At 39.9% G+C, this 27,460-nt stretch overlaps 2 protein-coding genes across 11 annotated transcripts in view; one reads left to right on the forward strand and one right to left on the reverse strand.

Moving 5' to 3' along the window:
• Positions 1-27,460, reverse strand: part of DYTN (dystrotelin) — a 77,164-nt gene that overhangs the window by 45,083 nt on the left and 4,621 nt on the right. For 5 of the 10 annotated variants that reach the window (XM_010406655.4, XM_010406651.4, XM_019290254.3 and 2 more), the window contains 13 exons: positions 27,063-27,252; positions 24,941-25,026; positions 24,298-24,386; positions 23,578-23,649; positions 23,068-23,231; positions 22,103-22,214; positions 19,765-19,910; positions 17,941-18,109; positions 16,197-16,267; positions 13,979-14,138; positions 12,880-13,351; positions 12,190-12,336; positions 10,882-11,404 (listed from right to left, as the gene is read on the reverse strand). In XM_010406655.4, the coding sequence (XP_010404957.1) occupies positions 12,233-12,336; positions 12,880-13,351; positions 13,979-14,138; positions 16,197-16,267; positions 17,941-18,109; positions 19,765-19,910; positions 22,103-22,214; positions 23,068-23,231; positions 23,578-23,649; positions 24,298-24,386; positions 24,941-25,026; positions 27,063-27,252 (1,835 nt within the window). In that variant the 3' untranslated portion in view covers positions 10,882-11,404; positions 12,190-12,232. Of the gene's footprint in view, positions 1-6,198; positions 10,047-10,881; positions 11,405-12,189; positions 12,337-12,879; positions 13,352-13,978; positions 14,139-16,196; positions 16,268-17,940; positions 18,110-19,764; positions 19,911-22,102; positions 22,215-23,067; positions 23,232-23,577; positions 23,650-24,297; positions 24,387-24,940; positions 25,027-27,062; positions 27,253-27,460 lie in introns of those variants that run through there. The other 5 variants (XM_019290257.3, XM_019290256.3, XR_002047191.3 and 2 more) reach the window with 4 other exon arrangements.
• Positions 634-8,452, forward strand: FAM237A (family with sequence similarity 237 member A). Its single transcript, XM_039554910.1, has 3 exons — positions 634-677; positions 3,875-4,290; positions 8,298-8,452. The coding sequence occupies exons 2-3, from the start codon at positions 3,882-3,884 to the stop codon at positions 8,444-8,446; spliced, it is 558 nt and encodes a 185-aa protein (XP_039410844.1). The 5' UTR covers positions 634-677; positions 3,875-3,881; the 3' UTR covers positions 8,447-8,452.

The raw sequence follows: 27,460 nt of genomic DNA on the forward strand, positions 1-27,460 counted from the left end.
TAAAGTTGTGTAAATTGAGCTGCAGTGAGCAGCTCAGCCCAACTACTTCAATTAATGCCTTTACTGGCTCTCTTCTGTGGCTCTTCTCTGGGTCGCTGCTTTAACTTCCAGGAGAGCTGGACCTGCTGCATATGGGCTGAGCCCCAGCCAGCAAATAGCTCTAGTCGTGCCACACAGACTCCTGCTCTAGGGTGGAGGGATCTGCAATAGCCAAGCACATAAAGCAAGATACCTCAGGTCTGAGCCAGCTCTGGACAACTTGAGCTCCAAGGTCGGACTTACTTTCTATTCTTCCCCTCCTGCCCCCCCGGTGCAGCACTGCTAAGAGAGGGGGGCAAAGGGAGGGTCGCAGTTTTGCCAAATCTGTTACTCTTCCACCCCACTGCGCACCCCTTCCCCTCGGCCAGAGGCAGCATGGCCACCAGGCTGGCCCGGGAGGGCCGGGATCCGCAAGCAGAGGAGGACAAGGGGGGCAGAGAAGCGGAGCAGACTTGCAGCAAGGGCAGCTCTGCACAGAGAAGGAGGGAGCTCCGGGTGCCCGGGAGCAGCGGCCGGGCCCAGGGGGTGGGGGCTGCTCCCGAGCCCTGACGTAAAAACTAAGCGGGGCTGCCCGCTCCGGCTTCTTAAGGAGCGCGGCGGCGGCAGCGGGCTCGGAGAGTCCTGGCCGGAGCGCCGAGGTAAGCGCTGGGAGCTGCGGGCGGCGCCGGGGCGGAGCGGGACGGGAGCGGGCGGGAGCGGCGGCGGAGTCCGGCGCTGCCCGGAGCCTCGGTAGCTGCCCGGGGATGCTGCGCCGGAGCGGGCACCCGGCCCGGGACCGGCCGTGCCAGCCTCACGCCGAGGGACTATCCGTAAGTGAGAGCTCCAAGTTAAATGATAACAAGTTAACTGATTAACTTTTTAATTATTATTGGAAGACATATCCATGACGGGGAGTGGAGCGGGAAACTAAACTGCAAGGAGAAGCAGGGATAAAGGGGAGGGTGGGAAAAGTCAGAAGCAGAAAGTGTAAATAGCACTCACACACGCACACAAACTTCAATCTATGGACAGAAAGATCTAAAGATTGGAGGGTGTAGGGAAGGAATTGCATGGAAGCATTCACCACACACACAGGTAAGAGATTAATGAAATCTGCGTTTCCTGAGCATCCCCTCCAGCTCTCAAATATCTAAAAAAAAAATACAATCTTGAACCTTGTAGAAGACTAACAGCACAATGCTGCCCTGAGTTTGACCAGACCATAAGGACTAGTGGCCTTTGCTAAATGCCATGCACATCATACTTTTAAGGGCACCAATTCTCATATTAATGCCCTACCAGCTCCCTGCCCAGGGCTGTCCCCTTTGTTTTGGCAAATCCAGAGCCCTCATCTTAGCTAGTTTTGTAACTTAGAAAGTTTAGAATAGGCGCTGGGAAGCAGAAAATGTAAAGCAACCAGTTAAGTTGTTAACCTGTACAAATGAGATGGGCTCTGTCAAAGTCACAGATCAATCATTTAAAGGATTTTAATATTTAGTATTAATAGACTGTTTTAGTATTATTCCTTTGTTTTGGGGCTCCCCGCCCCCCCGCCCCATGTCTGTCTCCCCACCCACCATGGTCATATCTGAGATTGCTAAATTGCTTTGAAAACCAGAAACTTGACAAAGTTAATTATGTCCCTTGAAAAAGTCTCAGTAAACAGGTATGTGCATACTGCATGGCATACATAGGTGTCTGTGCCCAGCGGAAGGGCTCTGATGCACAAACAAGATTGAAGTAATGACTCACAGGATGTTTTTGGCTTGCTTCTGAGAAAGCAATCAAAACCTGCCTTGTGGACTAGGGTACAGAAGAATGATGTTTCTTGGGGACCTTGGGAGCAGCAGGAGGACAGCCCCATTACTACCACCACTGTCATAAGTGACATCCACTAGGCAGGGCAGTGTGGGAAGAGCAAGCTGGCCCTCTTTTATTCCTTAAATGCAATGTTCAGGTCCAGGCCTGTCAAGCCAGCTCTTTTCACAAGATCCCAACTTGGATTAAAAAGGGACTCTAAGCAGTTGGGGAGCAAATTCTGAATAGTCTGAATACCTCAAAAATGCTCCCAGAACCAAACCAGATAGCCAGACAAGGGGCTAGGTAAGAATATCATTGCTAGGACCGAAATCTCTGAAGAGTCCTTTCGCTCTACAATGAAATATGTTCCACAAAGCAGCCTACTCTTCCCTAGTCTCATACACAGGCTGTGGCTGGGCTACCTTTCACGTACAATCCCTCTGCGCGTCCATATCCTGCCTTTGGCGTTTTCCTTCACATAGCAAAGGAACACTTCTTCAGGATCACTCGTGGAAGAGACTTTCTACATAAAAAGCCAGCTACTTATCTAGCTCATTAAGAGAAGTAGCTTCCCCACCCCCAACAATCAAACTGAAAATGTACAAGCATGAACACTCAGCAGATCAGCACATACATTAAACAGAATTTTGTCCTAAATGCTGACCTCAGATGTTGCTGATTTCCACAAATAGGAAGTTCTCTGTGTGCCATGAGCTACACTAAAAACAACCCCCAAACTTGTTACAATATCAGAAATGCTAGAAGCATTTTTGAAAATACAACAGAGTAGTACATACTAGAAATGAAATCTGATGGAGACAACTGGCCCTTTCTGGCCACAAAAGGTTATCATTCTCAGAATTTCCACCCATCAGTTATAGATACTACTTAGCAAATTTCACAGTTTTAACAAACAGACAATTCTTAGTGATCTGCAATACACACCAGTACTATATATATATATATATATACATACACGTCTCAGCACAGGAAAGACATGGACCTGTTAGAGCAAGTCCAGAGAAGGGCCACAAAAATGATGAGAGGAGTGAAGTAGCTCTCCTGTAAGGAAAGGCTGAGAAAGTTGGGGCTGTTCAGCCTGGAGAAGAGCAGGCTCCAGGGAAAGCTTGTTGCAGCCTTCCAGTACTTAAAGAGCACCTATAGGAAAGATGGGGACAGGATCTTTAGCAGAGCCTGTTGCAGTAGGACAAAGGGTGATGGCTTCTAACTGAAGGAGGATCAATTTAGATAAGATATATATATATATATATATATATATATAAAAAAACTTTTACAATGAAGGTCATGAAACCCTGGAACAGGCTGTTCAGAGAGGTGGAAGATGCCCCATCCCTGAAAACAGTCAAGGTCAGGTTGGACAGGATTCTGGGCAACCGGATGTAGCTGAAGATGTCCCTGCCAATGGCAGAAGGGTTGCACTAGAGAGCTTCAAAGGTCCCTTGCAACCTGAACTGTTCTGTTTCTATATGCATGTGTACATGTTGTACAATACAGCTGCTATGTGATGGCTTTGCTATACCCTCTTTTCAGAACTGTTCTGCATTTTAGCACGTAAACCAATCCTGGTCACTGCATGAATTTGCAACCTCCATTAATTAGAGCCATTAAAACACATTTTCAACAAAAGTTTTCCACCTGCTGTCCAGTGATCCTTGTGATTCTGAAGACTATTTTAAAGGGCTTATAAAATTTTGAGAAAAGCAAGAGTGCCTAAAGGTTTAAATTATGTAAAAAGGAATGGATTTTTACTGAAAAAGATTAGGGATCTGTAAAGCAAAAATGGCAAAAGGCTTTTGATATTAAGGACTTCCAGACAAGATTTGAGGATGAGTGAAAAATTTTTACGCATGTTTCTGCTGCATAGAGCATTGAAACTCCTCTAGTATTTATATATATGCAAAAAGCATACACAAATCTTTAAGGAGCAGAGAAACAATATCTGAGTGCCTTGTATATCATGTAAAGTACCAGGACCTTATTCTTGGGTCTAAGAGTGAGATGTTTTTCAGCTTCTCTTGGTTTTCTTATATTTCAGTGACACAATGGATCTTGGAAGCAGAGGAAGAATCCACTGCACCATGAGACTCACCTGCTCTCTCTTACTCATGGCAGTGTTCTGTGTGAAACCCTTCCTCTGCCATAGTCAAATTGATCCACTAGCTCTTGGGCGGGCAGACCCTCAGTGCTGGGAATCCTCCTCAGCTGTTCTACTAGAGATGAGGAAGCCTCGCATTTCTGACTCTGTCAGTGGCTTTTGGGACTTCATGATCTTTCTGAAATCCTCAGAGAACTTGAAACATGGGGCTTTGTTCTGGGATCTGGCTCAGCTCTTCTGGGATATCTATGTGGACTGTGTGCTCTCCAGAACCCATGGCCTAGGCAGAAGGCAGCTGGCAGAAGCTGAGCAGAAGATTGCTACCCTACATTCTCAGTTCACAGGGAGAAAACAAGGTCACTACTCTTTTAATATGTGTCTAATGGGCCATAATTAGAGTCTAGTGGGAAAGAAAAGAGATTGAGACCTATTGTGCTATGTGGTAATAGGACAGAAACAGAGGACAGTGCTGTGCAAAAACCCCCTACTCCTCCCAGTCAACTGTAGAGCTATGTTTATGTTCAATGTGATCTCAGGGAAACTTTGACCTCCAAACAACCTGAACTCCAATAACAGCTTTTAAGTTTCTGTTTGATGGGGTAGGAGAAGCAGCAGAAAGTGTAATACAGGAGTATTCAAACAAAGAAGGCAGCTCAGTGCTGAATATACCAACATATTCTTCCACAGCAGCATTTTTACCACAGTTGTGCTATGAACAGGCTAGTTCTGAACTCTCCATTCTGAGAGGAGTGCACTGCACTGGTGCTGTTGGGGAGAGTGGCAGTCTTTCAGCAGAAGGGTAAGGGTATGTCTACTTGCCATCTAGCAGTCAGCCACTAGGTATTTTCCATTTCCATATTGGTAACTTTACCCAACACACAATGGAAACAGACCTAGGACTCAGATGCATACAGGCTTTCATACACGACTACAGCTCCAGGAAGAACACCACCACCTGTGGCACTAAATGCTGCAATTCCTAGTCTCCAGGTTCCCAGCCCCAGAGAAGAACTACCAGACCCCTCTCCATATGCATGTCACTTACCCTCCTCATTCCCAGGAAGGAGACACAGTATAGCTTTTCCTAAATCTCAGTCCCTTCCAAGGCTTCAGTTCTGATCCTGCTACCAACAGATGTATTCTTGCCTGGAGAATATCCACTTTCAGATAGGGGTAGGTGCTGTAATTTGATGGAGAGGTAGAAGTGCTGTTGCCATCACCAACAACGTAGCACGTCGGGCCCACACTGAGAAGGCAGAACTGCCTTAACACTTCAATGGATTGAGACCCTTATCTCCACCTCCTAGAGCAGTGTCTTAAGTTATTATGATGTTTGGGGGAATGTTCATGGAATAGTGAAGAGCCTCTCTGAGCAAGTATCCCTTAGAGCGTCTCTAAAAAATGGACCTGAACTCAGGGTTCTCGCACCCCAGGGACAATATACCACTGGACAATTCCAGTCTCGCCCTAAAAAATTTTGGGGTATTGAAAGTTAGAATTTGGGATAGGAAGGACTGAGAGGTCCTTACCCTGTTACCTACAGGCAGTATCCTGGGCCTTGAGATAGGAGTTGAGTTTGAATCAATCCCCTCAGACTCAAAAACCTCCCCCCCCACAGGGTCAGTTTCTAAACTATGAGTCAAACAACCACTACCTGCATTTTAAAAGCAACAACTGGATCCTATCCTGCTCTGCAAAGAATCTGAGCTATCACATAGCTCTGACTGGATCTTTACTCTGTTGGCATGCAGCACAGAACCCACTTCTGGTTTCCAAGTGCTCTTAAGACATCACAAAGGCAACAAGTTGCTCAATCCTTACCAGACTGACGCACTTTTGGGTGCAAACAGAATGCAGCTTTAGACACACGAGGCAGTCAAAAACTGAGATAACCCACCAGGCTAAAGCACCAGATTAATTTTTGTTTAGGATTGCAGCTTTGAATATCACTGTCTAAACTCCCACTTAGCCTTTTGTTTACATCTGGCTCTACATATCTATATCACACTGTGATTTTCCTAAACAAAGAGCTTTTGTTCCAGTCAAGATTAAAGAGTAACAGTCTGATGTATTTTGGAGAATCAAATTAAGGGTTTTATGATAAATTCTGACTTTTCTTTACTCTTATACAAAGAGATTTTAAGTACTACTAAGTATTCACACCCTCTTTGTTTTGTGAATTGTAATCAGTTAATCTGATTTCTCTGTACGACTGATTAACATCAGTCTGTAGCAGGCAGCTTATAGCAGTGACAGCCTAATTCTTTTTTGGAGGAGCTAACTTCTCATCCAAGTCTCACAGTTTCTTAACAAAGCCAGCTGTTTTAATCTTTGTAACCTATGATCCTACTGCCTTATTTCATCAGTGAAAGTAAAAATCAATTGGTAATAAATGCAGATCAAAATTGCACAGCAAATGATGAGGAACAGAATTACCACCTATGCATAAAGAGAGGTACAAGCCTGTTTTCTCAGCCCCATGAGCAGCACTAACAGCACTTAAATTATCATGTGTACTTCACACCTACATGGGCAGGTATAAATAGCTTTCAGTAGGCTTATACTAGAAATCCAAAAATGAAACAGTTTTTTTTGCTTTATACTGTTATTTTTGCAACAGCTGATAACTTTATTGCTTCATACCAAAGTTTTTCATCTTATTCCTCTTAAATAGTTAAAATTTCCATATATTTGGGGTTTGTTTTGGTTTTTTTTTAATTACAAACAGGATCATAAATCAGGAATGAGGAGCAACCTGTAACCTGTATTCTCTGTAGTTTCTTAAACATATCACTGAATTGGAAAAGCAAGACAGAAATCTGAACTTGGCACAGAAACACTGATGTTAAGGTGTTATTATTAGCATTACATTTCAGAACTAATGGATAAATCCTACTTGTGAAGATTGAGTATTATCAGGAACTCTTTTTTCCAAGGAAAAAAAAAAAAAGTCCTCCAAGCAAAAAAAAAATAGCAAAGCCCTTGGTAAGCACTTTTCAGTAGTACCAAACAAAACTACTTTGGCACATTTTAGAAGCACTTCCACAGTTACCCATACTTGGTCTTCCTGGGAAACAATTCTCTTCAAGTGCGCACCAAGAAGTGGGACAAGTAGCCCAGTTCCAGACTTACAGATTCAAACACTGTTTTCTGGATCAGTCTAATCCCTCCAGGCTTTTGACTGTACTCACAGTTTGAGGACACTCAAACTCTACACAAGCCGTAAAAAAATACTACAAAATCAGAACAGTTGGATATGAGTAACCTGACAAACTGTCTCAATCCACCTAAAATCCTACTTAACCCAGCAGCATTTCAGCTTCCCTAGATATTTTGCAGAGAAGTGTTAATCAGCTTTAAGTTGAGACAAGTAGGGAGAGTTTTTCAGTTACCTAGCCAAGCTATCTTTAGTAATTCACCCCTTTTGTCTAACAAAATCCAAACACTATGAAAAAGCAGGTTTCATAAATGCATTTTGAATCCATTACAACACTGAAGTTACATTATAGTTACAACAACTCTTAATCAAAATAAGATTTCAAAACCACAAGGAAAACATAGCTTTTGTACTCACAGCAATCTTCCTGAAGAGCAGCTATATAAGAAGATCCTCCTCAAGAAGCCACATAGCATATCCTCTCTAGAAACATCTGAAAACTATACAGCCTCTGCCTCTTTTCTCCTCACCCAGCAGTCCCCCTTCCCACTCAGTGGCCTCAGCTGTGCACACCTCCCTCACAGGTGCAGGTGATTAGGCTCAGACCAGCCCTTGCACCTGGCCCAAGACAGATATAACTTCCAACTCTGCAGGGTGCTAGGGAGGGTAGTGGGGTAAAGGCTATTGTACATTTGAGGTCTGATAAATAAGGAAATATTGTGCTAACCAGTTACTTTTTCAGAAGACAAGTATGTCTAAAAGAAAGAAAAACAATCTGCTGCGTTTTAGAGACCATTGCAAAGAAAACGCCCCATAGTTCCTCAAGGAAATAACAAATGTTCTACTAGACAGTGTGAGAGATCTCACCCGCTGTGCAGAGAGGTTGAGAACAAGCCAGTCAGTAGGATTCCTAGTAGTCTTAAGCACTTTGATTCTGCTAATTACAAGTAGAAGAGTGTTATAGATAGACTAAAGGAAAAGGTCCCTACTGAGGGAAAAGATCAAAGTGACTTGACACTGAAAGGCAACTTGCAAATGGAGGGATATGGCTATCACCAGAGCAAGAGGCTTGGGGGTAATGCTGATAAAATGAGGACCAGCAGCAGCTAAAGGCAGAGGAAACACGGATGTGGGAAACTGAGTATTCAGCTGCTCTTTGCTGTTTGGAAATTATTTACTTATATGCATTTTTATGTCACTTTTCAGGGACATTTTCTCATATTCAGAGGTCACCAGTTCTGAAGAAGAAAGACTCATTTGAAGATTTAATAAGTATCCACATACACAAAAGTAGATCTATATTACTTGGAAGAATCATTGGAGAGCTAGGAAAAAAGAGGAAATTACACATTTAGTCTAAGATTTTGATTTGTAGAGAATTTTTAACTACTTCTCTTTATTTTTTTGCATTTTAATCCCCATTGATGTCAATTTATGTGGTGGAAGAAGGCCTCTAACTTCGAGCACTACATGTCTGATTAACTTGGACTTACGGGTTTTCTTAATTACCTATGAATTTAGCCTCCGTACTAAACTGCATGATTTACAAGCAGTTGCCTACTTTAATCTGTGTGTATATCAGGCTTCTGTAATACATGTGATCTGTTCAAACTATTGTCTTTTGGGTGCCGAAACAGGAAATAACTGATCCTTCAATAAAACACAGACAAGCAGAGAAGGAAGTTGTCAAAAAACCTCCACTGGCTCCAAGACAGGATTAGAGTCAAGATGGTGATGTTTGATTGTATGCATAGCTGTACACTTGTACAAAGCAGCCCCTGCTCAAAGACATCATCCCACTAAAGAAAAATAGTACATATTTCTACATGAAAAATACCTTCCAAAAATGTTTTCAGTTTTCCAGTAAAAGGGTTAACAGATTTTACCAGCTCCTCTGCTTTCATACTTAAAATGTTTAATCACAAGAATTCTCATATATAACTTGCATTTGCTTCTTTTTTAGTTTACAAGTTCTTTGTAGAAAAATCAGTTTCTTCTGACTCTTATTGATAACCCTAATAGGCAATTGGACATTAAACTAATGCAAAATAACTTATGGCAGGTAACATTTAATGCTTTTATGGTGTAAATTATTTCCATTGCCAGACTGGCTGGATGTAACTACAAATGTCATCTTTCCAGGGCAATTACACTTAACTGTTCATTCAAAGTTTCTTTCCTTGAGCATGTAGCAATATTTGGTGGTTTGGGTTTTTTTTCTTTTTTGCAAATACCCACAGAAAAACTGGCTTCCTGATTGTTCATCAGCTTGCAGAAATAGGTTCAAGTAACAAAATGTGTAAAGAAATCTTGAAATGGTTAGTGGCCTGAACAAAATAAGGCTTAAACACAGTCCCATTGGGGGAAATCCAGACTTAAGGAAGCAAACAAAATACTGTAAGAGGGCTAACAGCTTCAATAGTACTGAATTTGTGCTTCAAGTTAAGCATGCAACACGCCATTTAAATGTTCAAGAGAGGAGAGAACACTAAAGCAGGATAAACACAGGAACACACAGTTCAGTATACTCAGCAACAGACCCCCAATTGCAGCCACAGCCTATGAGAGTGCTTTGCTACCACGTGGGAGGGCAGCAAGAGCATTGTTACAACAGATCTGCTCACTCCTGTACCTATGCTGATAATTACTTTCATTATATTAATACATCTAAAAGCCCCATTTTGCAACTTTGTATCCATATAAGAGAGAGAGTCTTCACTCACAGTCCCTACAACTACCAAGACCAGCACCTAACAAAGAGTGTTAAGGGCTGGCTGCCTCAGCCCAGGAGGATTGGTATTGGAGTAAAGCAGGTGTTACCTGTTCCCATAGGCTCCCAAGCTCTAGCAATTGTCAAACCAGACAGATTCTCTGAACGGGTCCTGTTTAACTTAGATGCTTTTCCACAGGGCCCTTTGGGCAGATGTTAGTCCTTCCACTTTAGATAAGTCCCACCTGCAACAACAGGATCCCTTAGGAAATGGCTCATGGCAGCTTTCTTCCTCCCTTCAGACAGAAATACCACTATGGGCCAAGATGATATTTAGCTTAAATGAATTTGCAATACTTCTCTGCTTCAGTAAGCGTCTTAATTAATAGGCTGTAGCAAAATTCAGCTTTTGAGGCAATGGGCAAGACTGACAAAGCAGATGAAACTCTAGAATAGATCACACTATGGAGAACACTTGGAAATTGCTGATGTAAAGAGACAATCTGTGTTATTAACTGTGCTGAAATAAAAAAGGGGATGCAAATAACTGCATGTAACCCTGCAAGTGACAGAGTGAAGTGATGAAAGAATGGCTATATTAAAAAAAAAAACCAAACAAGGGCTCTGAGTAGGAGATTAAAGTAGATCTGCTATACAGGAACATTTAAAAATGTCACTGTGTTTAAAGACAGGATATTGCATCCTACCACTCTTTCTTATAAACTTCATGGCAGATCTTTGAGTGAGCTAAGACTGTTTTTGCAGATACCATTCCTGGCTTACTGTTTCTCAGTCAGAGCATGTCAGAAGAAGGATGGGATGAACATGTCTGACTGAAGTTCCTTCACTGTCAGCTGAACTGAATAACAACAAAATAAAGACCTTGTGATTTTGTCCCTTTCATCTTACAGGGATCTGGGAGCTAAACAACTGCTTCTTAGCATGGAAAACACTTCTTTGAGTCTTTACATACTGCCATGAAAGAAGAGTTCATGGTAGTTCAGGAATATCTATTTGTAAGAGTTTGTACTCCTGGTCTGTTCAACGTTGCTTCAGACCAAACCAGCAGTTGTCAGTTGCTACTGTTTCCAACCAAGTTTAATTCAGATGCAGGCACTAAAAGGAGATTTAAATCCTCATCAGAAGCTGACAGGTATCTTCCCATAATCAACAGTTAAGTTTCTTGGATTGTTGTGTGTGTCTCTTGGCACTGGCATATTGCAAAAGCTACTAAGCTTCTATCTCACAGTATATTTATTTATGTTATTATATGGGTATACCCACTTTCCAATGATCTCCTCCCTCAATAAGTTTCTTTTCTTTAATTTTCACCCTCTTTACAGTTCCTTTGCTAGAGACAAACCACTTGTTAGCTTCCAGTAGCATACCATTACTTCTTGCTGTAAATTCTTGTGTGTTTGCAGTAAGTGTAATTCAGGCCTCCTTTGACCAAAACTAGCAGAAAGAACCAGGAATATTCATTAATCTCACTGCAACAGTGTAAGGTCTTTCAAGAAGATGGCTGTGGTGCTACCAACAGAAAACAAGACTTCTAGCCTCTTTAATGAGTCAGGCAGTCCCTTTATCTTGATGATTATAACTCCTGAAAAATACAACAGAAGGAAAATCCATGTGGAAAATCTATGTGGAGTTCTGCTGAGCAGTTTTTCTTAAGCCCTGTGCTTTTCACTAGCCTTTTCAATCACATCATCCTAAACACTGCTTGATTATATATGAAAAAAAGCTTCAGAATATATAATTTACCTAGCTTTGCTCCCAGAGCTTCCAAAAATATTTTATGTTCACCGGAGTGAAATTTATTTTCTTTGTAATCACAGAAAAAATTCTGTAAAAACTAGGAGTATTTTCTTTCTTGGAAAGCTGGTATAGTTTCTGTGACATAACTAAAATCCTTAAAAGTATGCAAATTTTCTTGAACCATAACTGGTTTTGAGGATATACAAATATATTTATTTACTATTTTTATGCACCTCCTGCAAAACAGTGATAGTAAGTAACTGACTCTATATTTTTTTTCTCTCTGAAGTGGTACTGAATAATTTCCATTTCTCAGATCTTCAAAATCCTTCTGTACATTACAGGGAAAAAAGTTTTCCTTGTTGCTGGCATCAACAAGAAATACACCATTCCAAGGAAGTAACTTGACCATGGCATATCAACAGCTAAAGAGAGAGAAATGAGCAATTGTTTGCACTGCTGAGGAATCCACAGCACAGGAGCTGGAAACCACCAACAGAAAAGGGACACAGCTCTCCAAAATGTTCCTGGTGAAGTCAGTAAATGCAGAAATCTGTCATGCTGTGTTATTACAAGGCAGCATCCGAGACACTTTAAAGAGTCTCTTTTAAGAGACATGGCATCAATTACCTTAAGTAGTTCAGTGAAGTTGTAAGGTGAATGGTAGTTTCTGTCATTTACAAGCTGGTGAAATTACTTGGTTGATGAGGTCAGAAAAGGACCTGCAAACATGCTCAGCTGTAGAGAAGAACTCCTGGTGCAAAGCAGTTTGTTGGGCTGAAAAGTAGAACAGATTTTAAGTCTTTCCAAGCTTTTGGATGCTTCCAGAGCACAAGAAAACTCTTTATAAATCTCTAAGATAACTCTGTAGAAACACCAGCTTTTTCTGTCATATTCCTTATTACATCCTCGTTATCAAAAGTGAGGCATCCTGAGTGTTGAACGAAGCTCTGCTGTGTAAGACCATTGATTACAGAGGGATTTTGTACTGCTGGAAGTCTCCTAGGATTAGAGTTATAGTTACAGTGTCACAGAAGTGGCAAGAGCAAAGACCTTCTGTGCCCTCACCAGTTCAAGTTCACTCCTTAATTGACTGCCAAGACTGATTTCCTTTTAGGAGCTTTGACTCATCCAGTTCCAAATCAGTCCAGCATTAGGGGCTATATCTGGAATATGCTCTACCTTACCATATAGAATAATACTACAAAGGCTAAAGCAAGATTCTGAGTTTCTCTGAGGGTTACATGATAATGAACAATATTATGGAGTAAACTGGATGAAGGTAAGAAGACAGTGTCAAGATGACTGGAGAACTTATACCTGGTCGGGTTTGGAGAGACAACGTATCCTTCAGCTTTATCATTAGCAGTTCCACTTCCTCTCTGACTTCCTTCTCATCAGGTAGTATCTGCATTGCAGTGGGAATAAGAACTGTATTCCTCATTCCACTGAGAGAGTCTTCTGTCAGTTTAGGCAGATATGTTTGTTTCTCTTTTGCTTTTTTTTGCTGTCCCATAAAGTGTTTGTCACTCCGCAGGGACACTGACTCCAGTGGGTCATCTGAGAACATAAAGTCAACTGCAGTGGAAACCTCAGGTGCCTGTAAAAGCTGCATTCTATTTACAGGGTTTGGGGGATTCAAAGAATTCCATTCTGCATGTGTTCTGGAAGTGGGTCTTATCTGGGCAGGATTTAATTCACCCTGCATTCTCCTTTCCAGCAGAACATGTGGATTTCTTGGCATTGTATTATGACACTGTGCAAAAGGATTCTCTGATGACTGCAACACTGTCTACAATAGACAAAACACAGAAAATACACTGCGAAAATAATTGATATTTCAGTTAGCCAGTAGTACTAAAACAGCATTGCAGAAAGTACTACAAAAATGCTGCAGGGGGAAAATACGTATGCATTTTCTGTGAAATAAGGGCCTTTCAAGAATCTCAGAAATAATTGTGATGATAAGAATCACTACAATTGAAAAGAGACAAAATATTTTCTATAAGATGTCTGTATTACATCCCAATAAAAGACAGAAATTAGAAATGACATTTTATTTATTCAGTGCCAGCACTTTGACTCTTCTCTGAAGAACAGACAGCAATGAAGTATCTAACACTTCTGTTGGACACCATTTTCTCATTCTTATTGGAATATTCATTATTTTCACTGCAGTAGTATTTAAACATCCTAACATGGATATCTGTGCTAATGCCAGATACACACAGAATGACAAGAAAATCCCTACTGCAAAGACCTTATATGCTTTCTCTGAAGAGAAGAGCCTAAGATGACTGCAAATACAGTGAAAGGTGCATGAAATAGTATTAAGAGTGCTGTTCTGCGGGAAAAGCAGTTGTTAGTATTCAATAATGGCTCGTAGCTGTGATGATTCTTGATATACCTATCACTATACCTTTACTTCTTCCTTCATGTGCTGCAGCATCATTTGCAGGTTTTCATGGCTTATTCTCAGTCTTTGGAGTTTTGCCTCTATTTTGCAGCTTTTTTCTTCCTGGCAGTTATGAAGAAATTGCATTTTGTCCTTCCATTTTTTGAACTGCTTCTTCATGTACCTACCAGAGATACAGGAGGGTGGGATTTTTGCTTGGCCACACATACACAAATATACGCAGTCACAGAAACAAGCAAACGCTCTAGCACAACCTTTATCCCTCTACTAGTTCAGGAAGTTTTTGTCAGCTTTGGGATTAGAGGCCAATATTTCAGGAGCTTGACTGTATCCATGGAGTTAGCAAAAATATGAGTGTTCTAGATGAGGAAAAATGAGAGCTGAGTGGAACTACGGCCAGGACTGAACCTTGCATCCTGGGGTTTTACCTTTCCCACAAAGGTGGCTGCAACAGGAGAGACAATAGCAGTCCCTTTGTATAGAAGCAAACTACTTACAGCGAATCCCTGACCTGCAAAAGATTCCCATTACATGCCTGGGCAACAATGAAGTAAAAGTAGCTTCTACCCCTTTGATAGAGTTTTTTCTTGCTCGTGGTATTCTCTGCAGTGTCTTTGATTATACCAATAGCTTCTGCACAGGCCACTTGTCCTTGAAAAAACACTGCGATTTTTGCAATTAGAAGTACCACCCTCCCGTGCACACAGAGATTTAGAAATTACCTACTCAGAGCATAGCATAACAAAAATACCACCCATAATTCTGTTCTAGTTGTGATTTCTCTAAGAAGTCAGGGTAAAAATAGTTTTGCTTTCCTCATGGCTGAGGTAGAGACAGTAAAGTTTGTTAACACTACAATAATAAACCCAACTGCTTCACATCACAGATGTGAAATAGTTATCTGCCTTGCTTAGTTACATTCAGAAGTTCATCTGATTCACTTTCTTTTGGTTATGCTTTGGCTTACAGACAAGAGCCCCATCAGTTTCACTTGAATTATGCAAGATTTGTCTGAATGGGACAGCAAGTCAGACCATCTAAAATTCAAATTAATACTACAGTGGTCCATTATAAGAACATTTAAGGGCTCCTCACTGTAAAATGCTGTCTTCCTTCAACTCAGAGCCCAGTTCTGTGAACAGACATGTGAATGCTGGAAGTTGGTCCACAAACAAGAATAAAGAGTTTCCCATGAGTAATGTGATTCATTCAGCCAGTACTATGATAAGCTCTGGGTCAGAGGGTGATGCAGCATTATAGGAGCAGGCATCCCAAATATCCTCTCAAGGATTGCTAATCTAAATGAAAACTGAAGATCTTTGCCATATCTCTCTAAGTGAAAACAGACTTAAAATGAAACTGCAGTTGTTTAGCTCTAATCTTGGAGTGCCCTAGTGTGAATTTGGAGCAGCAATTGTACTTAGAATGAAACAGAACAGGAACAGAGGGAACTAAACATACTGAAGGAAATAAAGAGAGTAGATTCAGGATCGAATTCTACATTTTGCTGTAATTCCATCAGTTTCAGTGGTCATAGGCATGGTTATCTAGAGAGCACATTTATATACAACTACAAAAATGAAGGAGTGGAAGGCAAAAATGCAAGTAAGAGGTAAGCATCGTTGCTCATACACCAACTTTCTCCCCGTCATGCCACCCAAGCAAACAAGCCTCCCAAGAAATTTTTAATTTAGGAATTAACATTTTACAGTGTCGAAGGTTTGAATATCAGAAGGAACTTCTGTGATAAACTCTTACGGATTTTATACCAATAGTTATTGTATTCAGCCTATTAATTTCTATTCAATGTACAGCATATTTTTTAGGAAGAAATCCTACTTTGATTTAAAAGCTTCATGCAAATTATGAAATCTGTTTTCATTAAGCCTTATTCAGAGAAAAATTTGAAAAAGTATGCTATTCTGACATTTTTATGTGGATGAACATCTTTTTGCCTAAAAATTACTTTTAGAAATATATACTAGCAGTTGCAGAAATGCTGATGAATGCAAACCAAAATGTTTTGCTTTGCCATTGTTTTTTCAGTGATCTCCATCAAAAAATTCTTGTTGCTGAATTTTCACTATTCATCCTCATTTGATAGGATCTTTCTTAAATCTCAAAATCTCCAAAGTATGGAAAAATCATCTGTCTTCTAGCCCTCCAGCTGGCACAGCACTGCCCACCAGTCTTCGGTCAGTGTACTACTGCATTTACCTACCTGCTGTCACTCTGAATGCTTTTAATGGATTCGTGCATTTTTAACACATCTGCTTCAAAAGAGACTATTGCCTAAAACAAAAAGAAGTATGTGTCCATAACTTTATCAGCAATACCATTTTTATATGCAAGTTTTACTATAAGAGTGCAAGGCAAATTTTGGATTTTGTGTGTTTTACAGATTTACTAGTTAGCTTTTTAAATCTAACGTATTACAATCAACAGATGCATTAAAGTATTTCTAATGGCTGGAAAATTTATTCTATAGAACAAATTCTTTGCTCTATGACAAATTTAAGTGTATGAGAATTTGTTTGAAATTAGAACAAATCCATACCCTTAAAAATTTCTATAAAATGGAATATTCTGATCTGGGTATAATCTCTCCCAAGTCCCACAACTGCTTTGAGACAAGGAGATGGAGAGAGAGACTGTATGTAGAAGAGAGAAGAGAAACTCCTGGACTTAGATGGAAGTAGCATTCTCTGGACCATGCAGGGAACAGGAGCCAGAAGTCAGGGAGACAAACACTTTCCAGCTAAGCTACTTTTGAGACATGATATAAATTGGGCAGGAACAAGGGCCACCAGGAAATCATGAGACTAAGAGCTGGATCACCCAGGACCTCCATGTTCATGGATTCTATTAAAAGCAAGCATTAGACTTACTGTCCACATCTTTTGAATCAAAGTGGAAATAATCTGCACTATAAGATCTTGGAAATCAGTATAAAACTGCTCAAAAGGAATTCTCAGCCCAGAGAGAAAACAAACAGGAGAGCAATGCACCTGAAAGAATCCCAGCACGGGGATGCAAGTCCTGTCCTGCTGTTTTCTAAAATGACAAACGCCAACAGTCAAAATTCTATGTTTAAGCAATGTCTGCCCACAACTTCTCCTGCAGATATCTGCTGGCTGGCACTATATCTTGAGCTGAGCAACGGAGTTCTAAAAGACAGGTCTTCCAAAGGCCAGCACAGGAGTAGCAGCCAAAGGAGTGACCTGACACACAGGGGCCAGCTCTCTGTTACTGCATCCCTTGGCTCCTGGGAAGAACAAGATGAGTGGATGACACAAACTGGTTTGAACACAACCAGTGTTCCTATATTCTGAATAAATGCAGAGCTACCAATCTCTCAAAAAATATAGAAACAAAAAATTGCTATGTACTATTCTTAGCTACACTGTCCTACCCACTCTTTTAGCATTGTTTCTATGGAGGGAACCTGGGAATGGATTAATAGAGACCTTTTGTGCATTAGCTATTTTAGCTGGAGTGGACACTGCTCTGGGTTTATCCTAAGAGCACCCATTCTGTCCTCTTGCTATTTCCATGGTAACAAAAATGGCCTGAGCCTAATAAGAATTCAGGCATTCTTCTTTGACATTTGCTTGCAGTAGGAAGACATGATGGCCTTTTTTACTGTCAGAACAGTGAGAGGACTCCAGACTCATCTAGACTTTAACATGGTACTCTACAACAACTCAAAAAACCCCAAAGCAAATATTCTTACAGGTGCTTCTGAAGGTCATGGAAGTCAAGGAGTTAGTTAATAATCTTGGGAAGATACCAAGTTCAAACTTCACTAAGTGTTCAGATTCCACATTTTTTTCCAAAAGTGAGGAATTAACAGAAAGATGAAGCTGCCCATTACATTTTCATTGGAATTAGAAGGCAATTAGATAATTAACTTGCTAGGTCTTCTTCACAGCTTTAGCACTATTATTGCTTCACGTTTTGCTCACCTGTGCTATTGTCTTGCCTTGCTCTGGTGTCTTGTTGTTATTGTCACTCCTCTGCATTACAGTCCTGTTTTCAGGTGTGAACCTGGGTGACTCTGGGACAGAACTGTCCATTGGGAAAGACACATTTTCAGGACCAGGTAGTGATGAAGCACTGAATTCCACAGGAGGACTGCATACCAACAGAGAAATAATGAGTAGGGAAAGGATCAGGACTCACATGGTTTTGCTAGCCAGGAAGAGCCAAATAAAGCTAATGCAGTGTAAATAGACAGACAGATGTGCTATTGACTAAGCAAGACATAAAGTTTACCTATGCCTGCTGGCATATTTTGGTTGAAAGAATTAAATTCCTGAAAACAAATTCCACTCCCCCAACAGAATCTCAGCAACAGGTTCTTCTTTCCACCCATTTAGTCTCTGCAATTTGCTGCTTCTCTTTTTTGCTTCCTATAGCCAAAAGTTAAATATATTCAAGGAATATATTTAATATATATATATATAATAATATATATAGGAAATTCAAGTACAAAAAATAGCAAAGTATGCTGCTGTTTAGTCCATTCGATGCTAGGAAAAGCCTAGATATTTATCAGCCCCACAGTGACACCTGTAACAGCAACCTCAAATTCTTCTTTGTCTCATTGCTACGCAAAAAGTAGATAAGCAAACCCCCACAGAATTAAAGAGAAATCTTGATTTCTTCCAGAAAGATTGAATTACATTCAAAATGATTAAATATTGTTTTGTTGCTGAATACAAGAGAGGAAATATTAGCAATGAAAGATGTTTTTCATTTCACCACATTCTAAAAAACAAACATATAATATTCTCAAACAAATAATATTCTCTATGAGGATCACTGTAACTATCATCCATTGGTCTTATAGTATACAAAAAACTGTTTTCTAACTGCAAACCTACCAGAGTAGCACAATCCAGTTTTATAAACAGATTTTTCTCCTCCTTCACATAAAGATGAAATTAATTATTTTAGAGAGGACTGACCATTTTTTCCCTATTTCAGTCTCACTGAAGCCTCATTTGGAGAAAATGTGTCAGATGCAAGACATTTGCTAGATCTTTATACAACTAGGAAGGAATCTCACCCTTTGTATGTTTGTAGTGCTAATCTCCTATGATCATTCCCTTCAGTTTCTACACCTAAGTATCAACCAAAATCTCATAGCAAGGAGGGAGAAACTATTGGGAAAAATCTCAACATAACCTCCAATGCTCATTATTTAACACTGTGATCAGTAGAAATACAGTAATAACTTTAAATATTAACCAAAGGACATGAAACAACTGGTCTGAAAGAAGAGGAATGGTGAGATCAGTTGCTTGCTATTGTGAGTAGTTCCAGAGGCGTCCAATTTAGTGGGACTTGAGTAGAATGCCTGTCAGTGAATGCACTGTGGGTCACATGTGGAAAGTATTCACAGTTAATTTCCAATGGATTTGTCACAGAGGAGGTGCTTAAAAACCCATGCAGTTGTGAAAGGTAGTAAATACTTGCAATGCTTGACCCTAGACTGAGTATAAGAAATGGAATGGAGTGAAAGAGACAACATAAGGAAGTAGGGAAGTAAGACACAAGCAGGTTGTATTTTATAAGACAACTGATCATTAGGTTGTCAGCATGGTTAAGCTACAGAACAATGTGCAGCAACTTCTCAGTTATTTTTTCCCCTTTTAATAGGGGAAAAATAATGAAAAACCAATGGTATCTGTCATAACAAAACCCCTTACTCAAAGGACACAAACAAGCAATATTCCACAGCCTGACATTCAGAGATTATAAATTCATCTGAAACTGAAACTCACAAAGTCTTTTTGTGAGAAAGGAAGTGCCTCTCCTCCACTGATTCCAGAGTTGTCCTTCTCTGAGCCTCCTTTCTTCTGCAGCGCTCTTGAAACAGGTTGTTTCTGATGGTGCGGAGAAAGTGCTTTGCATTCGCCTTTGCTGACATCTGTTGGAATGAGGGATAATAAAGAAGAAAGGGAATTTTCAAACAGGTACTGCCCAGAAACAGACACAGTCCAAGGCAAAGGCAGAAAGCAAAGGTCCACCTTTTCACCATCTGACGAGGCTCATGGCTGCTATCTGAGCCCTGGAAGAGGAGCTGAGGCGGGTGGTGATGCAGGACCACAGGCAAGAGCAGATCCAATTCCTTTAGGAAAAACACTGCCTGGACAAAAGTCAGGCAGCCTGGAAATGCCTGACACAGGATTTTGGTAGTTACAATGATTAAGCTCACAGTCACAACAATAATTCTGCTGACTAATATCTAAGGAAGAAATACTTTTATACTTGTATAAAGCATTAGTAGATATAGTCTTCCATGGCTCACATCCTCCTCTCACAGAATATAGTAAAATACACATCCATTTATCACAGGAGTGTCAGGCTCATGTACAACAACTAAACTCAGTAGCTGTATTATTGGATGACATAAAACAATTCTGGTCCAGGAGGTGACTGCTGCAGAACATGGGGTGAGCCCTGACAGACTGAGCAGGAAAACACAAAGAAAACACACCACATCCCTCCTAGGGCTTCTCAACGTGGTAGTAACATTACCACAAGGTGTCAGCACGGTAAGGAAAAACAGTGCAGATATCTCAAACCCCCACTCAGCAGCTCAATCCCTGACAAAGGCAGTGTGAAAACTTACCCAGACAAGGACAGCATCTGCTAAGAGTGGAAGGTATGGGGATAGCAACTTACTGCTGATTACTTTATGTCCCACACAACAGATACAAAAATCCTATCTGTCATAGTGAGTAGCTTATCTTTTAAATTTTGGTATAGATTTTGGACTGTATTGCAATATTTGGTTTATAAAGTAATATTTACAGGGTTAGTGTTAGACTAGGGTTTCACAAAGGAAGCCGAAGTTCAGTGATTCAATTGCAATACTGCAGCAACAAGATGGCTGCAATCCAGGCTGTAACATCTCCTGCCTTGCTTTATCTCTCTTGCCCTTCCTTCTGGTGCTCCCACAAACACACACTCCCATTCACTCTCCATTCACATTAATTTTAATGTCTCTACTTAGAAATCTCTACATGAGGAGATTAGTTAACATCTGATTCTGCTACTTTCTCACAGATGGAATATGAAGAACAATATTTGGGGGACTGAACTATTATTTTTAATGCAGATACTGAGCATCCAGATATAATTTCTCACAGCGTTAGCAATAGGGTTTTGTTTTCAGAAAGGGAGCAATGAAGTAACAACAGTTTAATGCTACCCCAGACAAAGGGTGACTACAGGAGCAGTCTAACAGTCTTTAATTTTAGTGTAGACACTGACTACCCAGGTATCTTTCACATTAACTGCAGAGGATTGAGAAGGAGACCAGGAAGTACAGCTTAGTGGACCTTCCTTAAGTGCTGTTCAGCTCACTTACTGGAACAGAAGGATACTGTTATACAGAGCCACAAAAACCCCATCTGCTGCTGTGTACAAGATCTGGAATCTCCTGCTCAAAGGAGAAGCTGATCTTCCAAACACAAATTCCCAGTGTTGTACTTTGCCACTAGTGTGATGATAGCACAAGTTGCCCCTGTAACGGAGTCTAAGTATGTGATCTTAGTTGGGCACATGCTACCTCTTTGTCCTGTATCCCTAACTGACAGAGACAAATGAGTCAGAAAAGCTTACAATAAAGTGGAAAAACTGAAGACATTCAGAAAAGAGAGAAAAAGAAAGACATTTCATGCAGGAGTTTGTACAACTTTAGGATGAATTAATTTCTCAATGAGTCTGCATTGGGATTGGGATGAAGGCGCATTGGGACACTGAGGGGACTTTTCACAGGCTTAAGGATTATCTGCTAACAGAAAACTTGCCATATCTCACAGAATACAGTAAAATACACACCCATTTGCCATAAAACTCCTTAAGAAGAAGACTTGCACTGGGATACTTCATAGCTCTATTCAGTTATTTCAGAAAAAACCACTCATTCTAAAGTTAGAAGCCTGCTTTATTTCTTTTCCTGTCTCACTGTTCCCAGACTACTAATGCTAATATGTCATGGCCATTATGGCTAATACACACATAATTATAGTGAATGTAGTTCAAGAATCTACTGCTTACTTGTCTATGTGAAGAACCTCAACACAGAAATGAATCAGTACAATGAGACTCTACCTGTACACAGTGTTCCACAACAGGATGTGATCTCTTATGGGGTTTGCAGAGACGGCCAGTGAAAAAGCAGGCTTGGCAAAGGTCAAAATTGAGGCACTTTAAACAGCGATACCTGTGGGGGAAAACAAAAGGCTTTATTTACTTCCCCGCAAGTAAGAACTTGGTGTAAGTAACCTTGATTACTGGAAGTCCAGATCCCTGGGCTCTGGAAAAGAAACATCTTTGTTAGAGTAATGACTTTCCTCAGCATTCTCGGAACTCAGGTTATTTTGTCCAAATGATTGTGGACTATTCTCTGAACCCACCAATGGTTTTGATATTATTTATTTGCTGCATTGAAATGCAGTCCATGGAAGAAACCATTGTTCTAGCACCATTTCCAATTTTTGAGAATGCAGTTAAAACTTCATATGCTTCTTATGCACCAGCTTACCTCTATTTGCTGCTGCTCTCATGGAACTGTAATATTGACATAGGATTTGTAAGCAGAAAACTAAAAATGCAAGAAACTAAACCTGCAAGCTTACTGTTAGTGAAAATACAGTAACAGTAAAATGCTTTCCTGAGCTTTCTGGTCAGAAGGTAACGGAGAGTGTTCTTTTTATACCATTATGCCATTTTATTCCATTACTTAGATGACCAAGATGCTAAGATGGAAAACTTAACTAGCCAGTTAATACAACTGGTTACAGGAAAAAGAACTGAGATACAGAGGTTTAATTTGCTTTACCTTTGGACTGCCAGTTTACCTTCAGCAAGTTTTCATAGTCACACCTATGCTAGTGAGCTAGAGAGAAGTAGGATGAAGGCTTGAGCACTAGACTGCAGCATTCTCTCTTTCCCTCTTTTCCTGGTTAAATTAGATTACGTCCAAAGTTTCTTGCTTAGTGCATCAGTTACAACCCGTAAGGTATGCAAACAATGGTAAGAACTAATTATGTGGATGCTAAAGACCACTGACACACCTGATGCCTGTAATGGGAAAAATCTTGCAGACTCTGCATCTAGCTTGGTGAGAAACCATTTCTGTGGCTGATAATCTGTAACATGTAGGGAGCCACAGGAGAACAGCAGGCTCCGATCTAAGCCAGGACAGGAATTTTTCTTCAACAATAGCTGCATTCAGAACCTAGAAAAAATACATGTCTCAGGTTCATACATTCACTTGAAAAAAACTGGTGTCTCATCTACAGACCCTAATAAAAGCTCTGATACTGGATTTTGCTAGCATAGATTTTCCATTCATGTAAAATGTTACTGGGTTCCAAAGGTTTTGGAATAAATGCAAGAGTCCTCAGTAGTATCTTACTGAGCATCTTTTCTACAGATACAAATCGTTCCATACTGTGAGACTGATGATCAGCCCTGCTCCTTTAAAGCAGATACTCGGGGATATTATGTGGTGATACACTTGAAGTTTTTAATCAATCAGCAACATTCAGAATAATCTCCCAGGACATCAGAATTTCACTCACCCCATGGAAACAGTCATGAATCGCAATTTCCACACAAGACCGAGTGCAGCCTTCTCCCACAATGGCTGGGATCTACATCAAAAAGAAAGGCTCAGAAACACCTCAATAAAAAACAGATGTTCCCATCATGCTCTGCTACGATGGTGACAGCACACAGATGATGAAGTATCTATAGCAATGCCATTTTACACACTGTTCTGAAGAAAAGCCATTCATATTCATACCATCAGTGTGCCGTTTCATAGTTCAGGGTGTGTCAGAATTATTTCTTTCCAACTCACTTACTGTAACAGATCAACATACTATGTTTCCACACTATAATAGTGAAGGACACTGAGTTTGAATCTCAGAGGTCGTTTTCAGACTCCATTTTCAGCACCAGTTCAGCTGGAAATACTTGTATGCTAAGGCAACTTGCTGCAACTTCAAGTTATTCTAGTGAGTACAGACATCTGAAGTTTGGGGTTGCTTTAGGAACAGTTGTATCCAGCTGTTTCCAGGACCTGTAAGCTCAGGCAACGTGAATGCACAGAGGCATTCACTAACGCAAGTGGTTATTTTGAGAAAAGGGACAGAATTTGATTCTTTTACTACTTTGCATGGTAGCTCCCTATGTCCACAGTGTCCTATTAACTTCAGTCATCAATCATGAAGTTTTTTTCTCCTAGGTTAGTACACTCCTTCAAAATCCGTTGTGTAACAGCACTGCAGCGACATTACCTGATTTAAGTCTGTTAGCAGGCTTCTCAGGGCACTGCGGGTAATCAAGGTCGCCCTCCCATCAGGGACAGCATAAAACTGGAAGAAAGCTGAAAACAAGAAAAAAGCTGGAATCCTAGCAGAGCCTGAATTGTCTTCAAGCTATCTTCAAACTGCTATGGTAATTGCAGTCTACCAAATACTACACTTTATTATGTACCTAACAGGCTCTCAGCAACTGCTGTGACCATACTTCTCCCTAGGGTGAGGGAAAGAGAAGGAAAGCAAGGAAGAAAGCAATGAACTCATTCTCACAACATTAAGAAAATTATTTAAGTATGTTTATACAAGAAGTGCTCTATTTAAATCGTGAATTGCTAATTTAAAACTATGGGGTTTCTGTTCTTTTCTGCTAGGCAAATAGAAGCTCTCCTTATCTTAAGCTTTATTATGACCTCTTTGGAGGCTCTTTATTGCAAAGACAGCTACAGACATTGATTGAAAAGCATTATTCTCCTACAGCCTTTCTCTACAACTAAGCAGTCAAAATAATTTACTTTTTGCATGGTAGAGCTGTACTTCCTTTTAAGGTAAAAAAATTACAATAGAAATTTTCCTCAATGTTCAATATTTCAGGCAGTGTATAAAATCATACATTTCCCACCTCTGTATTTAGCCAGTAGAGTGTCTCCTGAAAGGGAAATTAAGGCAGCTGCAGCAGATCTAGTTTTGACATACCCTGTTCCAGATCTAGGAAAATGAAATAAGTTATACTACATTCACTGAGAATATAAAAACTGAAACATCTAAAGAACAGAATATTTCTATGTAGGAAGAAAACTTCAAAATAGGTACCCTTTTATATGTATAAATATAACTGACGTAACATTTCAATGATATTTTGTCTAAAACCCTTTGTCACCGAACATAACTGCAGAGTTAACTGTTCCAAGATACCATGCAATCATAAAACAAAAAACCATCTCCTTCAAAGACTTCTTATTCCAAGTAAAATGTAATTTTACATGTACAATGTATGTCCTAAAAAGATTCTGCTCTTTTTTGTGGAAAGCCTTCCCAAATACAGTAGCGAATAAAGGATGCAATCTGAGTTTTGCATATATCATCAGGAAGCTCCACTATGGCCCCAGATCTGCATCGAGCTTCTCTTGGGCTGATTACATTTAATTTCACTGAAACTCAATTTAATCAAAACGATATATGCAGGAGCAGGACTTTAGTTTTGACTGTTAGATAATAAATAATGGAGATTAATTTAGACTCCAATTTTGTGACATAGGCACCTAACAAAAAACACAATTATTTTTTTGTAAAGACAATGCGGACATGAATCGGAAACCAAAAATCAGGAAATCCTGGAAATCTATATTTAAGATATTACTTTTTCAAAGCTTCAACTGTCTTCAAGAGTCTTTAGATAAACCCACACTGTGTAAAGCTGCAATATAATCTCTAAAGTATGAGCTGCATGGGAAATTGTTGCTTTTCTAGAAATTTCAAAGAAAAAACTCCAAGACTAAAGCTAAAGTATACATTCAAACTCCCTTAAGATGTTCACGTAAGCTTATAAAGTAAACTACCACACAAACATGGAAAATTCCTAAGTGCTCCTCCTATGAAATACGTTCCAGTGTTATTAGTGGAGAATAGCCCTCTATAGAGAAGACATGATATGAAAATTATAAGAAGCTTTTTCTATCTTATATACATGTTAAGAAACTTGTGAAATTTCTTTTAAAAAAGAAATTGCAGCAAAACAAAATGACACCATCGTAAGAAAACAGACTAAAAGATCAAGAGTCCTGATAAGAAGACTCTTCTAAAATATTTCCCTACAGTGCACACAAATTACAAAATACTCTTGCTATTTCTAGCTTTGTTTCTTAATACACCATTTATTCTTAGCATTAATTGATTTTTCTAAGTACAAAAAAATTTGATAAAATGGGACCTTAAGCAGTAGCGATTATATTAGTAATGAGTATTGATTCAAGGGAAAGTCCTGCAGACCACTTACATCTCATTTACTTTCAGTAAAAAACTTTGCTCTGATGTAGAAGGGAATAAATTTCACCTGTGGTAAATAACTTGCACAATGAACTTGGTCTTTCTCTTTTAAATTTGATACAATCACAAACAAATCCTGCCTTTAGTGAATTAACTCATTATTCACAAACAATACATAAGAAAAACACATTCTGTGAGCTGTTTCCTTATTATTTTCAGAAACTATTTGCTATTCACTAAGCTGCTCAGCTTGGTTATGAAACATCAATTTTGTTTCATAATTGGTAGATGAACTTTTTAAGCTAGAGAAAAATTAATAATGAAAAGTGACTGGCAAATTCTTGAACTGTGCATGGGTACTGTTCTCCAGAGGCAAATATGGATTCTTTTTCAGGAGTGTATCAAAATGTCTTGGAAGTCAGAAGAAGAGCTACTCTGTAAAGCTATTCAGAAAAAAAGTCAGCAAGGACTGGCAGAAGTCTCGATTTCCAGATAGTTTTGGAAACATTTGACCACTGGTTTTTTGATGCAGCTTTGTGCCTCATATTCCTACAGCTGAACTAGTCCCAGTTTTTCTACAAAGCAAAACCAATCAAAATGGGAGAGTTTCACACAGAAATGGTGTAAGAGTGGTAGAAACAGACTTAGTCTAGCAGTACTTGGGGTGGGAGCTAAATGATCTTTAAGGTCCCATCCAAAAAACCATTCTGTGACCCTATGGTACTTCACCATGGATCTGCACTTACTCTTCTTCTCACCTGTCATACATGGCAACCAACAGGCTCAATGTGAATTCAGCAGCTCTTCGATCTACCTGGCCTGGTTTTTCTAATCTTGCTCTTTGGAACAGTTTCATCAGCATTCTAGAGATTTGCTGCATGTTCAGAGAAATCTGGCTTTGTTCACTTGATAGGATGTGCTGAATCATAGAAACATCAATCAAATCCACTGTGGGAAAATTGAGGAAAAAATGAATGAGGATCCCTGTCTTTTCATGAATGGAAGCATGACAATTTATTAGAAATACCTAGATAAACCAAGTCTGTAAAATGAAGCCTAAAACAGTACACAACATAAAAAGAAAACCAGTACCTGTCTGCATTGGTACTTCCACAATGACACAGAGCATCAGGCAGATCAACCATATCAGGCCTGA

Source organism: Corvus cornix, chromosome 7 (assembly GCF_000738735.6).
Source record: "Corvus cornix cornix isolate S_Up_H32 chromosome 7, ASM73873v5, whole genome shotgun sequence".
Classification (NCBI taxonomy): Eukaryota; Metazoa; Chordata; class Aves; order Passeriformes; family Corvidae; genus Corvus; species Corvus cornix.

Coding starts and splice junctions, on each gene's coding strand:
- FAM237A (XM_039554910.1), top strand. CDS start 3,882: ATGGATCTTGGAAGCAGAGGAAGAATCCACTGCACCATGAGACTCACC. Junction 4,291..8,297: donor GTTCACAGGGAGAAAACAAG/GTCACTACTCTT, acceptor GTCACTTTTCAG/GGACATTTTCTCATATTCAG.